Source organism: Lampetra planeri, chromosome 50 (assembly GCF_965212315.1).
Source record: "Lampetra planeri chromosome 50, kcLamPlan1.2.h2, whole genome shotgun sequence".
Classification (NCBI taxonomy): Eukaryota; Metazoa; Chordata; class Hyperoartia; order Petromyzontiformes; family Petromyzontidae; genus Lampetra; species Lampetra planeri.
Window position 1 is genome coordinate 4,061,918 of NC_136156.1, and position 16,016 is coordinate 4,077,933.

The 16,016-nt window shown below is 49.5% G+C and overlaps 2 protein-coding genes across 2 annotated transcripts in view; one reads left to right on the forward strand and one right to left on the reverse strand.

Moving 5' to 3' along the window:
- Positions 1–5,705, reverse strand: part of C50H11orf65 (chromosome 50 C11orf65 homolog) — a 30,130-nt gene extending 24,425 nt beyond the window's left edge. Inside the window, exon 1 of the mRNA XM_078616199.1 lies at positions 5,542–5,705. The gene's annotated coding sequence lies outside the window, so the exon portion shown is untranslated. The remainder of the gene's footprint in view (positions 1–5,541) is intronic.
- A 210-nt stretch (positions 5,706–5,915) lies between these two features.
- SNIP1 (Smad nuclear interacting protein 1) lies at positions 5,916–14,971 on the forward strand. Its single transcript, XM_078616371.1, has 3 exons — positions 5,916–6,185; positions 8,595–9,505; positions 10,625–14,971. Exons 1-3 carry the CDS (start codon positions 6,129–6,131, stop codon positions 10,971–10,973), a joined length of 1,317 nt encoding a protein of 438 aa, XP_078472497.1. The 5' UTR covers positions 5,916–6,128; the 3' UTR covers positions 10,974–14,971.
- Positions 14,972–16,016: the final 1,045 nt, after the last annotated feature.

Here is a 16,016-nt window from a genome sequence, read left to right on the forward strand (position 1 = left end):
GCAGACAATACAGTAACGCAGCTGATGTAATCACTAGCCGGGCATTGAGAAACACGGTCACGTAGTTAAGCGGAATTTTTTGAAATGTAATCCGATAGAGGAAGAGCATAAGTCAGTCCATTTCAATGAGTTATTGTTACTGCATGAGAATGGCAGAGCAATGCCGTGGGTTTTTTTTGTGTGGCTGTTACGATGTAAAGAGAGACCCGGTCCTCAAGTCGCCTGCAACTGTAACCACCGTCCCTTGTAATAGCAGGGTAGGCGAAGGCGTCAGCGATGTTACGAATCGCTGGGTTAAAAAAATGATGGAACGCCCTCCTTATTTGACCGTGGCCACATGCAATGTGCAGTTGTCGTGGGATCTGCGCGCTCACCACGGTGTGTTGTGGTGAAAAGAGGCGCGCCTGCTTTCTAATCGGAATTACACCGAGAGGCGGGATAGCAGAGGAGGCGTGCATGGGATTCAGATAGCGAACGCAGGCTGGGGACGTGATGATGACTGAAAGTTAGCGGGCTTGGTTTTAATTAAGTAGAACGTGTTGTCTATATTTACTTAAAGTTGCGCATTTTGATGTGACGTCACATTTCTAACCCCCCCCACCCTCGTCACACATCGTCACAAATGTCTGACCCCCCCCCCTAGGTGCGTGACGTCATTTATGAACGGCCCCTTATACCCAATCATTCCTCAGTCTACTTGGCCCGAAATTGAGCGCCTGCATTTTGCATGCAGACGCCACACTACCGGTGATCACACCAGGGGCCGGAAGGCGTGGTACTGACCACACTACTCCCTCGTGCTCCATGCCAGCCTCCATAGAATCAGAATTAGTATTCATACTGGAGAAATCCGATGAGCTATAACGCGCTTACACAGATGTAGGTGTTCGCTCACAGCACTGGCTCCCAAATAGTTTGTATGTAAGGCTAGGTCAGGGCTCGGCAACCACAATAACAAGAAGAGACATTTTTGTTCGAATTCGGTAAAACAAATAACTACACTTTCGATTTAAAGCTTTCGTGACTGCAGGGATTCATCTTCTTGGTTCTTTCGGTAAAGTCACGTAGAAGGGAAGGAATACAATAATAAAAATAAAACATAATAAAATAATTCTCACGACGTTTCGGCCACAACGCAAGTAGCCGAAACGTCGTGAGAATTATTTTATTATGTTTTATTTGTATCATTTTATTACTTCCCTTCTACGTGACTTTACCGAAAGAACCAAGAAGAAAAATAACGACACTTCAAGAGCCGCAATGCAACGTGGTGAATCCGAGACGGTCCCTAAAGAGACGCACGCGGCTCCAGCGCCGCAGGTTTGCCAACCGCTGCCGATGGTGAACTAGACTTCCACGGTGAACTGAACTTCCACGGTGAACTGGACTTCCATGGTGAACTGAACTTCCATGGTGAACTGGATTTCCATGGTGAACTGGACTTCCATGGTGACCTGGACTTCCATGGTGACCTGGACTTCCAAGGTGAACTATACTTCCACGGTGAACTGAACTTCCACGGTGAACTGGACTTCCATGGTGAACTGAACTTCCATGGTGAACTGGATTTCCATGGTGAACTGGACTTCCATGGTGAACTAGACTTCCATGGTAAACTGGACTTCCATGGTGACCTGGACTTCCAAGGTGAACTGGACTTCCATGGTGAACTTGACTTCCATGGTGAACTGGACTTCCACGGTGAACTGAACTTCCACGGTGAACTGGACTTCCATGGTGAACTGAACTTCCATGGTGAACTGGATTTCCATGGTGAACTGGACTTCCATGGTGACCTGGACTTCCATGGTGACCTGGACTTCCAAGGTGAACTAGACTTCCACGGTGAACTGAACTTCCACGGTGAACTGGACTTCCATGGTGAACTGAACTTCCATGGTGAACTGGATTTCCATGGTGAACTGGACTTCCATGGTGACCTGGACTTCCATGGTGACCTGGACTTCCAAGGTGAACTTGACTTCCATGGTGAACTGGACTTCCATGGTGAACTAGACTTCCATGGTAAACTGGACTTCCATGGTGACCTGGACTTCCAAGGTGAACTGGACTTCCATGGTGAACTTGACTTCCATGGTGAACTGGACTTCCACGGTGAACTGAACTTCCACGGTGAACTGGACTTCCATGGTGAACTGAACTTCCATGGTGAACTGGATTTCCATGGTGAACTGGACTTCCATGGTGACCTGGACTTCCATGGTGACCTGGACTTCCAAGGTGAACTTGACTTCCATGGTGAACTGGACTTCCATGGTGAACTAGACTTCCATGGTAAACTGGACTTCCATGGTGACCTGGACTTCCAAGGTGAACTGGACTTCCATGGTGAACTTGACTTCCATGGTGAACTGGACTTCCATGGTGAACTGGACTTCCATGGTGAACTGGACATCCATGGTGAACTGGACTTCCATGGTGACCTGGACTTCCATGGTGACCTGGACTTCCAAGGTGAACTTGACTTCCATGGTGAACTGGACTTCCATGGTGAACTAGACTTCCATGGTAAACTGGACTTCCATGGTGACCTGGACTTCCAAGGTGAACTGGACTTCCATGGTGAACTTGACTTCCATGGTGAACTGGACTTCCATGGTGAACTGGACTTCCATGGTGAACTGGACATCCATGGTGAACTGGTCTTCTTTGAACTTATCTAAGTGACTTTACCGAAAGACCCAAAGAATATGGTCTTCCATGGTGAACTGAACTTCCATGGTGAACTGAACTTCCATAGTGAACTGGACTTCCACGATCAGCAACCCAAATAAGAAGAATAGCCATTTTTTTCGAATTTGAAAGAGTCCCACTGCAGTCCTTAAAGAGCCGCAGGTTGCTGAACCCTGGCGCTAGACGGAGGCGGCAGGGAGAGAGGGGGCAGCATCTCACCCAGAGTGTGAGATCTCTGGGGTGAGATGCTGCCTGGCTCCAATGGGTTTTTCTGTGGGTGGGGCTTATGAATGAAATCACCACCACCATCATCATCTGTTTTGCCATTAAATAGAGGGCATGACGCACACGCCAGAGTAGCTTAGCGAATGGGGAGTGCGGGTGCTTATATAATTGCCACAAGGGATTTCAGTGTGAGGTGTGTGTGTGTGTGGTAATTAGAACGCTGGCGAACAGTGGAACAACACAGACGTTCATTATAAATGCCTCATTCGAGACCCAAACATCATGGCACCTCCTGGCTTTGACGTAAACAAAAAAGTGTTCTGTTTTGGCGATGAAAAATATTGTAATTTTACCAACAAGCACATCAAAACATCAACCGGCCGATGCGCACAATCTCCTTCATGAAGTGGAAAGTTCGCAGCAAGCCACAGTCCTGCGATTGTGGCCATGCTACCGAAACGTTGGACCGCTTTGTTCTAGAGCAGTGGTTCTTTTGAACCCGGCGGGTGCGAGACATGGACAGATTTATTTTTAAAGGGAAATCGAAACACAAAGTAAACACGGGCACGTAACTACTTTGTTTCGTCAAACCTATGTATTTATTAATAGTGTAAAACATTTCGTAATGAATGTGAACCAAAGGGGTACAATGCTGCAGTAAAGGTTAAAGAACCACTGGTATAGATTTATTACTGGTAGGAACCACCTGGTTCCACCAGCCCACAGGGGATTATTGTGTCCGTCCGTCGTGCATCCAAAAATGGGAGGGGTGGGGCTGGGTGGGGAGGGGAGGGTGGGGAGGGTGGGGCTGCGTGGGGCTGGGTGGGGAGGGTGGGGCTGGGTGGGGAGGGTGGGGAGGGGCTGGGTGGGGAGGGTGGGGAGGGGCTGGGTGGGGAGGGGCTGGTCACCCCGTGGTGCCCTTATAAAACTCAACGTTTAACCTACTCACGCCGGCTTGTGCCCGCCCTCACAGTCGGCCATATTTGCGGAATACACCACGCCGCCGTTGACCCTGGCCATTGACCGAGCAACCCAACGTTCCTACCAGCTCCCTCCGCAGGAATGTGTTAAATGTGGTTTCATTCACACACAAACACAGACACTGCACACAGACTCGCCGCTAAATCCAGATAGATCTTATAAACATCGTAAGAGCCCGATGCGTATGCGAAGCTATTTGCAAGTCAATCGCTTATATAATCTCGAAAAATTCCGTGCCTGTCACAGCAGATGGGTGGTTTATATATATTTATATTAATACTGGAATTTACGCATTCAGTTATAGCCTTGCGTGTTTGGCAAATGTGTTGAGGAGCTGTGTGCCAATGTCGAGGTTTCCTCGCCAGGAGAAGGCTTCAGGAGAGTTCGTGTGGTTTTGATAATTTTGTTATTACACTATTGGAACCTCATTTGCCAGAAGAAAACATATGATAATTGTTTTTTTACCCTTTTATCTGGCAACAAAACTGACACTTTTTTTTGTTATTTGTTAAAAAAAGGTGTCAGTTTTGTTGCCAGATAAAAGGGTAAAAAAAACCAATTATCACAATTTTGTTATTATATTACAGTACACGGTTTAATTTAACTCACTCTGTTATTGTTGTTGTGGTCGTTGTTGTATCGTCAAATCGTGTAACTCAATTTTAACCCACTTCCCAATGTGGTATCGACTGCAAACTCGCTATACTTATGTCATACTTGTGACAATACTATATTCTATCATAGAAAATGAATATTTTTAAACATTCTTTTTAATTTCGATTTAAAGCTTTCGTGACTGCAGGGATTCATCTTCTTGGTTCTTTCGGTAAAGTCACGTAGAAGGGAAATAAAATAATAAAAATTAAAAAAAATGTTTTATTATTTTATTATTTCCCTTTTACGTGACTTCACCGAAAGAACCAACAAGATTATTTTTTATAAGTTACGTTTCGGCTTGGGTCTAATTGTCCACGCTCAAACTGACGTTGGCTGTAATTGCCCACGGTCCCTTACGTTATGGCAAGCTTCGGGGCCACTTCCTGGAGTCGTGGAGTTATTTCCATTACTAGAACATTTGATAAAAGCGTGTTTTTAAAAAAGTTTAAAAAAAATATTACTTATTTAAATGGAGTTCAGACCATAGTGGTTTGCTCAATGTTCCAGAGTTCATGTTCCATGACCACAATCACGTCTGACTTGGACATCTGTGGGGAAAAAAGAGCTTTATAGCGCATCGGATTCCTCCAATATACAGTAAATACAGATTTTGAATTCTTAATTGCATCATGCGCTAGATTTGAAGCTTTCGTGACTGCAAGGATTCATATTCTTAGGTTTTTTTCGGTAAAGTCACGTAGGTAAAACATTGAAATTAATAAAAGTAAAATAAAATAAAAATCACGACGTTTCGGAACGTCGTGATTTTAAAAGTAAAATAAAAATCACGACGTTCCGAAACGTCGTGATTTTTATTTTATTTTACTTTTATAAATCACGACGTTCCGAAACGTCGTGATTTTTATTTTATTTTACTTTTATTAATTTGAATGTTTTACCTACGTGACTTCACCGAAATAAACCTAAGAATATGCATCATGCGCCTTAATTAAACAGCTCACGGAGTGCGACCAGGGGCTTCACCTTTCGAAAACAGCAACGGGCGGCTTGAGCGGCGTCTCGCGTCGCAACTTCGGCCGCGGTGATCAATTGGCGATCAGCTCGCAAATGATTCGCGTTGTTTAATCGCGAAAGTTTTCGACAACAAGATCGATCGAGGCCATCGATATAAGCCAAAGCACAGCGGTCACCATGGTAACCGCATTGTAAACACGTGTGAAATCCTTGTAGTGGGCATTGCTGCCTCCGGGGCAACTTCACGCTGGGGCGTTTCCTAGTCGCGCCGGCAAAAATCCGCCCTCGGGGCAGAAGCGCAATTCCATCTCTAAACGCCTCAGTTAGACGCGCTCTCATTGGTGCGTTTCGCGAACGTCGGCAACATCGCGCGCTCTGATTGGTCTGCAGTGCGCCTCCCTCACCCCTCCACATCGTGCGCGTCAAGGCCTAAGTCGCGGCCTTGTTGGCGGAGGAGGTTTCGCGGCTTCGCTCACGGCTCCGCCGCGATTAACCACCGCCGCTAGACCTCCCCTCCCCTACCCCCAAGCCGGCGTTCGTCACCAGCGGTCACCAGTGGCGTGTTAAGGATTTACAAAGTTTCGTAGGGGAGCAAAATGCCGCACCGGGATGGGACGAGGAAACGCCGCTCAGCCTCCCCTCGCCTAAGCCAGGTCAGAGCCGCTTTGCGTTGGGGTTGTCTTTAAGTTGTGATCGAACTTCGCGTTGTTATACGATCGTTTGTTGTTGTACAGGTAGGCGGTGTTATGGTGTTTGGTCGTGGTCTCTTTTTTCTTTTTAATCTTCGAGAAAGTGTGAGGAAGGGAGGTGATGTCGTGGAGTTCGTTGTGTGCTCTGGTGGAAATTCGCCTTTGCTATGGCGGGACGAGGCAGATCTGTGACGGCGGCGACTTGAGTTGTTAATAAGTGGTACTCGATTTTATCGGCCGTGAATGGATGGATGGATGATGATGTGTGTGTGTGTGGTCAGATCGCTCCACTCGACGTGAAGGTTACGAAGTGTAATTCAATTTCGGTTCAGGTGCACACATTGTTACAGTCAAAGTTGTCGCATTTTAATTAATCATCATTCATCATCGACGATCGTCAAGCTCATAATGTATCGCCATCTTCACCGTCGTAAACTTCAACCTCGACATCATTGCCACTGTTATTTATCCCCACCGTTATCGCCATCGTCGTTAACGTCACCAGCAATTGGTTACCCGTGTCTCCAGCGGGTGTAGAGTCAAGGGTGTTAACGCACGAGACAGGAACGGGAGAGAGGGACGTGAAAGGAGGAGAGAGAATGTGAGATGATAGGATAAGAGACGGAGAAACGGGGGAGCACAGGACAGGAGGGATGACGGAGAGGGAAGACAGATGCTAACATCAGGGCCTCCGACGACCTCATGTGCAAAACGAGCTGTGGAGCTCATGGGATTCCTCCAGCATGAATAAATGCTGGGTGCTTCAACAAAATGTTAATACGCCTGAGAATTTGCAACAGTGCCACGATAAATGTGCCTTCGGGCTCTGGAGACCACCTGGAGAAGATTCCAGGCACGTGTTGACAATGATGGCGAATAAGTGGAGACTATTATGGAAGTGGAGACTATTCTCAGGTTTTTTCGGTAAAGTCAGGTAGGTAAAAACATTAAAATTAATGAAAGTAAAATAAAACAAAACAAAATAAAATAAAACAAAACAAAATAAAATTCATCAGGTGGGACCGTCACAGCCGAATTAGCTGCATCAAGTGATGCAGCTAATTCGGCTGTGACGGTCCCACCTGATGACGGAGACTTGTGTTGCCTCCGAAACGTCGTGAATTTTATTTTGTTTTGTTTTATTTTACTTTCATTAATTTTAATGTTTTTACCTACGTGACTTTACCGAAAAAACCTGAGAATATGAATCATTGCAGTCACGAAAGCTTCAAATCTAGAAGAAGTGGAGACTCTTTGACCTTCTGAAGCTATTAACATACATTTGTTATCATGTAACAGTGTATTATTGTCCGTTATATTTCCATTAAAACCGATAGGCCCATATAAAGTCACGTAGGTATAAAATAAAATAAATCACGACGTTTCGGGCGCAACACAAGCGTCCGTCATCCGTTGACGTCGTGATTTCTTTTCTTTTCTATCTACGTGACTTTACCGAAAGAACCAAAGAGTATGGATTTCTGCAGTTACGAAAGCTTCAAATCAAGATTAGTCCCATATAAGTGTTTACATTTTTTAGAAGCAACCCTGTTTTCTGACCGCAGCTGCATGGAGGTGTAGCGGCTGTATGTTCACAGTGGGCGGCGGGGAGAGGGGCAGGGTGCAGTGTGGGAGGCTTTGAGCGAACTTAGATATGTAGATGAACAGTTATCGACAATATAATCGTCCCGCATGGTCAATAAAACGATTACTGGTTTGTGGTAGTCAAGGGCGATTGTCTTGTGGATCAGCTGGTCCTTGCAAGAGGAACGTGAAATTCCCACCACACTCGAATGGGCAGGAAGACCCGAAACTTTCTGACAGTGTAATTCTCGACTAATTCTGCCCTTTGCGGATCCGCTCCCAGCTATGTGGGCCGTGGTGGTCAGTTGACCATACTTCTCTATCTATGCTGGTGAGTGCTGGCTGACCAGCACACACTTGAGCACCATTCACAGATGGACACAAGTATCAATGATAGATTATTATAACAGTCTCTAGTGATTATATTGCTTACAATGTTTAGTTTTATATCGCGCTACGGAACCGCAGACCAGCTGTGGTCCTCTATAAAGATGTTTTCAGCCTATAAGCGAGTGCTTATTTATGTGGGAGGAAATAAACACCCAGAGGCAACCCACACGTGTGAGGGGGTTACACGCTTATCCCATACAGAAGGAACACATTTTGCCGTGCTGGCTTCTTCTGGATAGTCAGAGTATGGCTCCCACGGGAAGGGAGTTTCTCAACGTTTGACCGACCCATCAATCCTCACCTCCACAGTGCTGGATTATATGCAGGCGTCACCACCGCCCGGCTAACCAGTACACATGTGTGCGTGTTTCTTTGTGTCTGTCGACGCTTGGCATAAAGCGCGTGAAAGTGGAAGGTGTTCCGGACGATCGGCACAGGCGGAGGGAACACAAGAATTCCAGTGGACGCGACGATCTTAGAGAACGACAGAGGGTACACGAGGCGGCGCCGGCACTGGCAGATGCGAGCTTGCGCAAGAAAATCAAGCAGGAGCCGCGCGACAGGAGCGAACATGACGACAGTGCCAGCGATCGCAAGAGGGAGCTGGGCCGGAACGGCCGAGAACGCGTTCACGACAGGGATGATCAGCGGAGAGACGATCAGCGGAGAGATGATCCGAGAAGGGATGATCAGAGAAGGGACGATCAGAGAAGGGACGATCAGAGAAAGGACGATCATCGGAGAGACGAGCAGAGAAGACAACGGAGCGATGAGCAGAGAGTTGATCGTGCCGGCGCCTCGCACAGGCACGACAGGGAGCGCCAGCGGGTGCAGGATTCTAGCGGGGGCGATGCTGCCACCGACACGCAGCGCGAGCGAGAGATGAACGACCGGCGCCGTCTAGCGGCTCGCCAGCAGCGCCAGCAGCAGTCGCCGGTGGGCAACCCTTTCGAAACACAGTCGCCCACTGAGAGCCAGCGCTTCGGGCAGCCGGCCGACGCGAACGAAGAGGAGGAGCCGGGCGACGGCGGCGGTGGGGTCGAGAAGGAGCAGCCGAACTTCGCGCTGTCGGGGGCGCTAACGGAGGACACCAACACTTTCCGCGGCGTCGTCATCAAGTACAACGAGCCGCCCGAGTCGCGCATGCCGCGCAAGCGGTGGCGGCTGTACCCGTTTAAGAATGACGAGCCGCTGCCCATCATGCACGTGCACCGGCAGAGCGCGTATCTGCTGGGGCGCCAGCGCCGCATCGCCGACATCCCCATCGATCACCCGAGCTGCTCGAAGCAGCACGCTGTGCTGCAGTACAGGTGGGGTCAGGGTCGGGGGGAGGGGGACACTTTGGGGCCGCTTTATCACATTTGAGTAACTTGTGTGTAATTTTTCCAATTTGTTGAACTCTTTGGCTCTTTCGGTAAAGTCACGTAGGTGAAAAATTAAATAAAAAGAAATAAAAGTAAATTAAATCACAATTTATTTTTATTTATTTTATTTTTGACCGACGTGACTTTAATGAAAGAACCAAAGAGTATGGATCCTTGCAGTCACGAAAACTTCAAATCTAGAACGAATTTGTGAACTGTGTATGTTAATGCCAGCACACGATGGCCGACTCTTTTCGAATTACATCACAGGGTCTTTTAACCCCATACATCGCTGAGTTGTGTCCATTGACTCGCCAACGATTACTGTGTTCTGCATATCGCAGAAACGATTCCGATTGTCGGCATCTGTAGCATTTTACACAGCAGCGGTGTTTACCTGAACGACGCATGCCTGTGCTTGCCTGGGAACACTGGGAATAAACTGTGTGTTGGTGTGCACGTGTGTGTCTGTGTGTGCGTTCGTGTGTGTGTGCGTTCATTGGGAGTGGTGGCACAGTAATGAGTTGCGCTACGGACCCAGTGACCTCAATTATATTCCCCGCCACGGCTAATAACTTTAGGCGAGTGATATCTAAACCAATCCTAGGCCCTCAGTAGGCTCATTCGGCTTTAAATTAGTACCTGGTGTGGTGTGTAAAGATCGCCACTAGGGACACAAAGGTGGCCGGGCATGGTGCTCATCACATTACCTCCTCGTGTGCTGTTCTGGTCTTCATAGGTTCTCAGTAACAGCACTTGCCCCAATAGTCTGTAAAGCTATTAGCGGATGGGGGGGGGGAGGTCTTTGTAGCGATTAGTCCACTGCGCTACGAACCCCAGTAACCCAAGTTCAGTTGACTTCACTTCGCCATCGATGCTCGCTTAGCACTTACCCCAATGTGTAAAAACATTGCCACTTGGGAGACACAGGCGTCTAGGTGTGGTGCTGGCCACCTACCCCCTCGTGTGCTGTTCACCCCCTACATAGGTGATCGCTAAAAGGACTTACCCCAAAGTCTGTTAAGGCTATACTGGGGAATCTTTGTCTTTGTGTGTGCGGCGCAGGCTGGTGGAGTTTGAGCGTCAGGACGGTACGACGGGCCGGCGCGTGAAGCCGTACATCATCGACCTGGGCTCTGCCAACGGCACGTACCTCAACAACCAGCGCATGGACGCGCAGCGCTACTACGAACTGCGCGAGCGCGACGTGCTCCGGTTCGGCTTCAGCTCGCGGGAGTACGTGCTCCTCCACGAGGGCAGCGACACCACGGTCGTGGGGGCAGCCGGTGAGGAAGAGGACGAAGAGGAGGAGGAGGAGCCGGAGGCGTCTGCCGAGGAGATGGTTGGGGAGGCGGCGAAGGCCAAGGAAGACGACTTGAAGACGAAACGGTCCGTGATGAGCAAGAAAAAGTGAATGGCGCAGAACGGATCGCCCGCCAGGAGAAAAATGTTCTCGCCCCGGCACGCCACATCCAGTTTTACCTCTCACTACGAGCCGTGGCTACTAGGACTGGTCACGCGTAGCCTACTCCCAAGCCTTGCACAGCAACCCGAAAAAAATATTCAGGAGCTGAATGAAGAAATCGAGGGACCCCCCCCCCCCCCACTTTGGTCGTCATCATCGCTGTCATCGCGAAGTGGAGAAACGATGATGAACGCAGCCTCGGAATAAACGATGTGGGCCGCCGTTGTTGAGACGAGGACCTCCTGGAGAACGTGGAAAGGGGGTCGGGCCGTGGGTTGTAGGGCGGTCTGGTCGAACGGAGCTGTTCACAACGATGCGGCCGTTGTATATTTCTGTTATTTTGGAGGCGGGGGGGGGAGGCGGTGTTTGCACGCCAGTGACCATAACCTGCCGGGCATTGAACGACGCGCTAATTTTTCGGTTGAGATGGATTCTCGCGAACGCTTGCGGTGTGCGCTCGAGAGAGAGTCTCCGTACGATCGTCGGTAGTTTTCTGCCGTGGACAAGGTGCCATTGTCGCGGAGTTGATTGTCTCTCCGTCGGTCGTTTAATTTTGCAAATGATGAGAAAGCTCATCGCAACAGAAACATTAAAGCAAGACTGGAAATACAAACAGATTTAACAACTTGCAGAGACGCGTGCATTGCAAGTGCTCATGTGTCGTCGGTCTACGTTGTGTCGATGTAAGAGCCCTCTCCACATATGGGGGCTCCCAGAGGCCCATGCAGCGGCGAACATTGACGGCTGTGCTGTGCTGTGCTGATGAGTTCTGAGGTCGAAACATATCTGGAGTTGTGCGCTTGTTTCACCGATGCCTGTTGGTATGGCCACAAGTTTCTCAACTCTTTGAGTTGGTGACCCTAAACAGAATCATCACAAATTCAGTTATTTTGGGCTGATGGTCTGGACAAGGCTGAGAGCATTTGTACATGCGATGCTGCACGCTCGTGTGTGTTGTTGAATCTTTTATTTGCCAGTCCACTGCTGGATCAAGGTCTCCCCCATGCCGTGTTTGTCATGGTGGTTGTTTGAACATATTTCACCACACTTAGAGCAAGTTTTGTATGACAACCTGGGACACACAGCCTATGTGTATAGCCACGAGCAAGAGGTGCTTTTGAGTTTCTTGTTTAAGTTTAAAGGAGATGCTGCCCCAGCAGTGTAAAGATCAGCACACTGGATTTGCAGTCCAGAGGCTGCCAGTTCGATTCAATCTCCCTTGCTCTGTCCGCTTGAATAGACCCGATTTGAAATTAACCCCTTTGCATAGGGACTCGTAGACTTGCAGACCACCCATATATTTGGGACTCGCAAACTAATATAGGACTTATTGACTCGCATATAATTCATAGGATTGCAGGAGTTTAACAATCCGTACTAATCGGTGTGCGTCATTACACCCAACCACACACGGAGTGTCCTTGTGTTTTGTAAAGACGTGTTGCCTTCTGCGTCTGCCGCACGGAGACGCAGGTCAGGGCTCAGGGTTTAGATGTGGTTTCTCTGTGACTCCGTGTGTCTCTGCGTCTCTCTTTTCTGCGTCTGTCGCTGTGTCTGTCTGTGTCTGTCTGTGTCTTGTCTCAGTTGATTATCATAAATTAGAACCTCCCCAAACCAACTAGCAAACCAACCCCAATCTTGAAATAAAAACAGACTTCCTGCTTCGATGAGCATTTCGGCAATGGTGTTCTTCCATTTACAGCCACGATCCAGTGGTGGAAATTCAACATTTCTGTAACAGGGGCGAATCGATACACACGACGACCACTGTTAACTTCCCCACAACGTGGCCCTCGTTTTATCGACCCCGAAATAATGATGGGCCCGAGTCAATCCCCAGTCTGGATCTTTGAGCCACCAGATTGCAGTTTAAAAGGCAAAGGCACATCCCCGAAATTCCTTGCGCACACCAATGCCAACAGGATGGTGCCAGAGGGGGCCCACCATTGCCACAGCCTCCATTCATCGCCACCGGCAACCTTGCAGTGCCAACGAGAAATTAAATACGGAACTGTGACGCAAAGGTTCAAGGTTGACCGTTCTTGGATCTGCGTCACGGAGTGAAAGGTGGTGCAGCGGCTTTCATGCGTCACTGTCGGCCGAAGGGGCCTCCACCAAGTGGTTGATCGGTTTGAGTTTCGAGTTTGCGTTTAACGAGGGGTGAGAACTCAAAAGAGACCAGGATAGAGGAGTCTCAGCTGCAAAAGAGTGACCTGTGTCACCTAAATGACAAAAAACAAAATCAAGTACTTTACAGAAAATCGATCCTCTAGAGGGTATTTTGGCCTACTCTTTCACCGTAACCGGACGTCTTGGAAGAGGTGGGAGTCTCTCGAGACCGTCACGCCCCCGGCGTATCGCCCTGCTCCACGGGGAGCGGGAGTTTGCGCGACCGTCCATAATAATGCTCGAAATGGGTCTCCCCAACGCCAGTTCTTGTTGTGTGGCGCTGCGCTCCGTCCGTGGGTCCGTCTTTTGCACATCTCGGCGGTACTCCTCCGGTCGGAGTGAAGTGTTTCGTTGAACGCCGCGTGCGCCCGATGTTTGGTAAAGCGTATCCCACGTCAACCGTAGGTGTGCGCACGTGTGCGCAACGTTTTGTTATTTTGCGTAAATCGGTGCCGTCTGCATCACGTCGCGGGGGGGGGGGGGCAGAATTTCGGGCAAGCTTCATGTTTTGTTTGGTTGAACTGGCGTGAGAACTAAAGTGGGGGGTGGAGGGGGGTGGGCCAGGATAGAGGAGTCGCATTTGGAAGGGTGACCTCGGTCACCAACAACGACGAAAGCAAAAGAGAAACGAAACGTGGGTACGGCAATGAAGCAAATATCAATCGGGACAAGAAACACAAGCGTCGCTGAAATTATTGCATGCACAAAATGTTAAATCAAAAGTGAAATGTTAACTTGCCTGCGGCGCAGATCTGCCTCCAGATCAATCGCAGCACAGACGACAGGAGACAAAGTTCCTCCGTACAGCCTTAACAGACTGTTGGGGCAAGTGCTGTTAGCGAACAGCTCTGAAGGCCGGAACGCCACACGAGGGGGTGGGTGGCCAGCACCACGCCTGACCGCCTTTGTCTCCTTAGTGGCGATGTGTACACACCGCACCTGGTACTCATTTGAGTGGATCTAGGGGAAGCCCAGATAATCGTCATTGGAGTTGGACGTGAGCGGGGATCGAACTCGTCACCACGTGAGACTTGTTTACCAAACATCGGGAGCATACAGCGTGGAAACGACTCTAGGTAAAAGGCGGGCCGTGGTTTTGTTCACGGGGACTGGAGTTTCAGAGACGAAACGGTGACGACGCGTATCCCAGGTTTTTCCGCGGCCAGTACTATTGTGACAGGGAGGTAGCTTGAACCGATTACATTTTTCTAACTAATAGTATTTTTGTATGGTTAAGATGCGTCGGCGTAATATAAAATGGCCGCGTTTTCGTCTTCGCGGTTTAGATTGATCAATTGTACAATGCGCTCTGTATGTTTTGGGGTTCGCAGTGTCGAGGTGTAACGCGTAACACTTCTAGCGCTTCCCCCCCCCCCAGCACGGCCGAGCAGAGGCCGTGCCCTGCACACGTTTAAGTACCTGATCGTTGTTTTTCCACTGCGCCGTTAGAGCCGATGCCACCGACATCGTACACGGCGAACAAGTCGGTGCCGTGCAGGTGACGCCATGCCTTCGAAGCGTATCGACTGACGTCACACCATTCCCCCCCTGGCCCTGCTTGGCCCCGAGCCAGACTCGGACGTCTTGTGAGGGCGGCGTATCACGGTTTGGTTCTGGCTCGGCACGGCAGATAGCCAATGGAAAAACACCACCTGTACCGCGCTGCCTTGGCTCGGATGTACGAGTGGATACAAATTACGTTTGGATCTGGTTATAGGTGTGCCCTTAAGTCGATGTGTTGCTTTATAAAATAAATGTATTTACGTACGACCCCTGAACAGCTTCTGCGTATTGCTATGAGCAAAGTAATCACCCCCACCGTGTCTAATTCTGCTGTTTTCCAGTTGAAAAATAAAATGGACAAGCCGAAAAAGTGCCTAAGGAAGTGTGACGGAGATGGCGCACGCTTCGAATTGCATCGAGAGGCAGAAAGAGGAGCCATGTGGATTGCAGAGCGCGCGCAAGTTAGGGAAACGACATCGGTTTTTACGAAGAAAAGCCATTGGGAGTCTGGACTGGACGCGTCGCTAGAAGGGGATAATGACTGACGGTCGAGAATAATGACGGAGTGGCAGCCCCCTGGAGATGGAACATTGAAATCGGTGTGTATGAAGGTGCTCGGTGGGTTTTTGGTGGTGATGAGCAGTGTTGGTGTGTGTCCAGGTGTGTGGGGAGTGGTAGTGTAGCGATTAGCGCGCTGCGCTACCAATCTTGTTCGCAGCCAACACGAGTGACGATTATCTGAACCGGTCCTGGGACTCCCCTAGGTCGATTCAGCTTTAAATGAGTACCCAGCGTGATGATGAGTAAACATCGCCACTCGAGAGACAGGCGACCGGGCGTGGTGTTGGACACTCACCCCCTCGTGTGCCGTGCCGGCCTTCAGAGGCGCTCGCTAACAGCACTTGCCCCAGCAATCTGTTTGAGGCTATAGAGGTTGGTGTGGGGGTGGGGGGAGATATTTGCCAAGTGTGTGTGTCTATTCATGCAGTCGTCACAAGCTGTACCATGCCGCCTGTAACTGGATCTGTGCTCAGGTGTTCGCCGCCTCCTCTTGCAGCAGCAGCAGTGGGGATTATTACGCTCGCGCGAGCGGTAATTCCATACGGCTCTGTCGGCTAAACCCCGCACGGCTCACGACACCCCCAGGGGACAAGGTGAAAGGGGGGGGGGGGCAGTTGATTTACGGCAACAGCAACCCGCGCAGGTCACTGCCTCGACTCATTAGCATACAGGGGGAGGTGTGGGGGGCGATGGGGAAATCGCCCCCCCTCTAAACACGAGCGGCGAATATCCAAAACGAAAAGACATCGGAGCCCCTGG

What these genes read in the sequence shown, in the direction of transcription:
- SNIP1 (XM_078616371.1), top strand. Translation starts at nt 6,129, where the DNA reads ATGCCGCACCGGGATGGGACGAGGAAACGCCGCTCAGCCTCCCCTCGC. An exon ending in CCTCCCCTCGCCTAAGCCAG is followed by an intron (nt 6,186 to 8,594) that starts GTCAGAGCCGCT and finishes CTTGGCATAAAG; the next exon opens with CGCGTGAAAGTGGAAGGTGT. An exon ending in CACGCTGTGCTGCAGTACAG is followed by an intron (nt 9,506 to 10,624) that starts GTGGGGTCAGGG and finishes TGTGCGGCGCAG; the next exon opens with GCTGGTGGAGTTTGAGCGTC.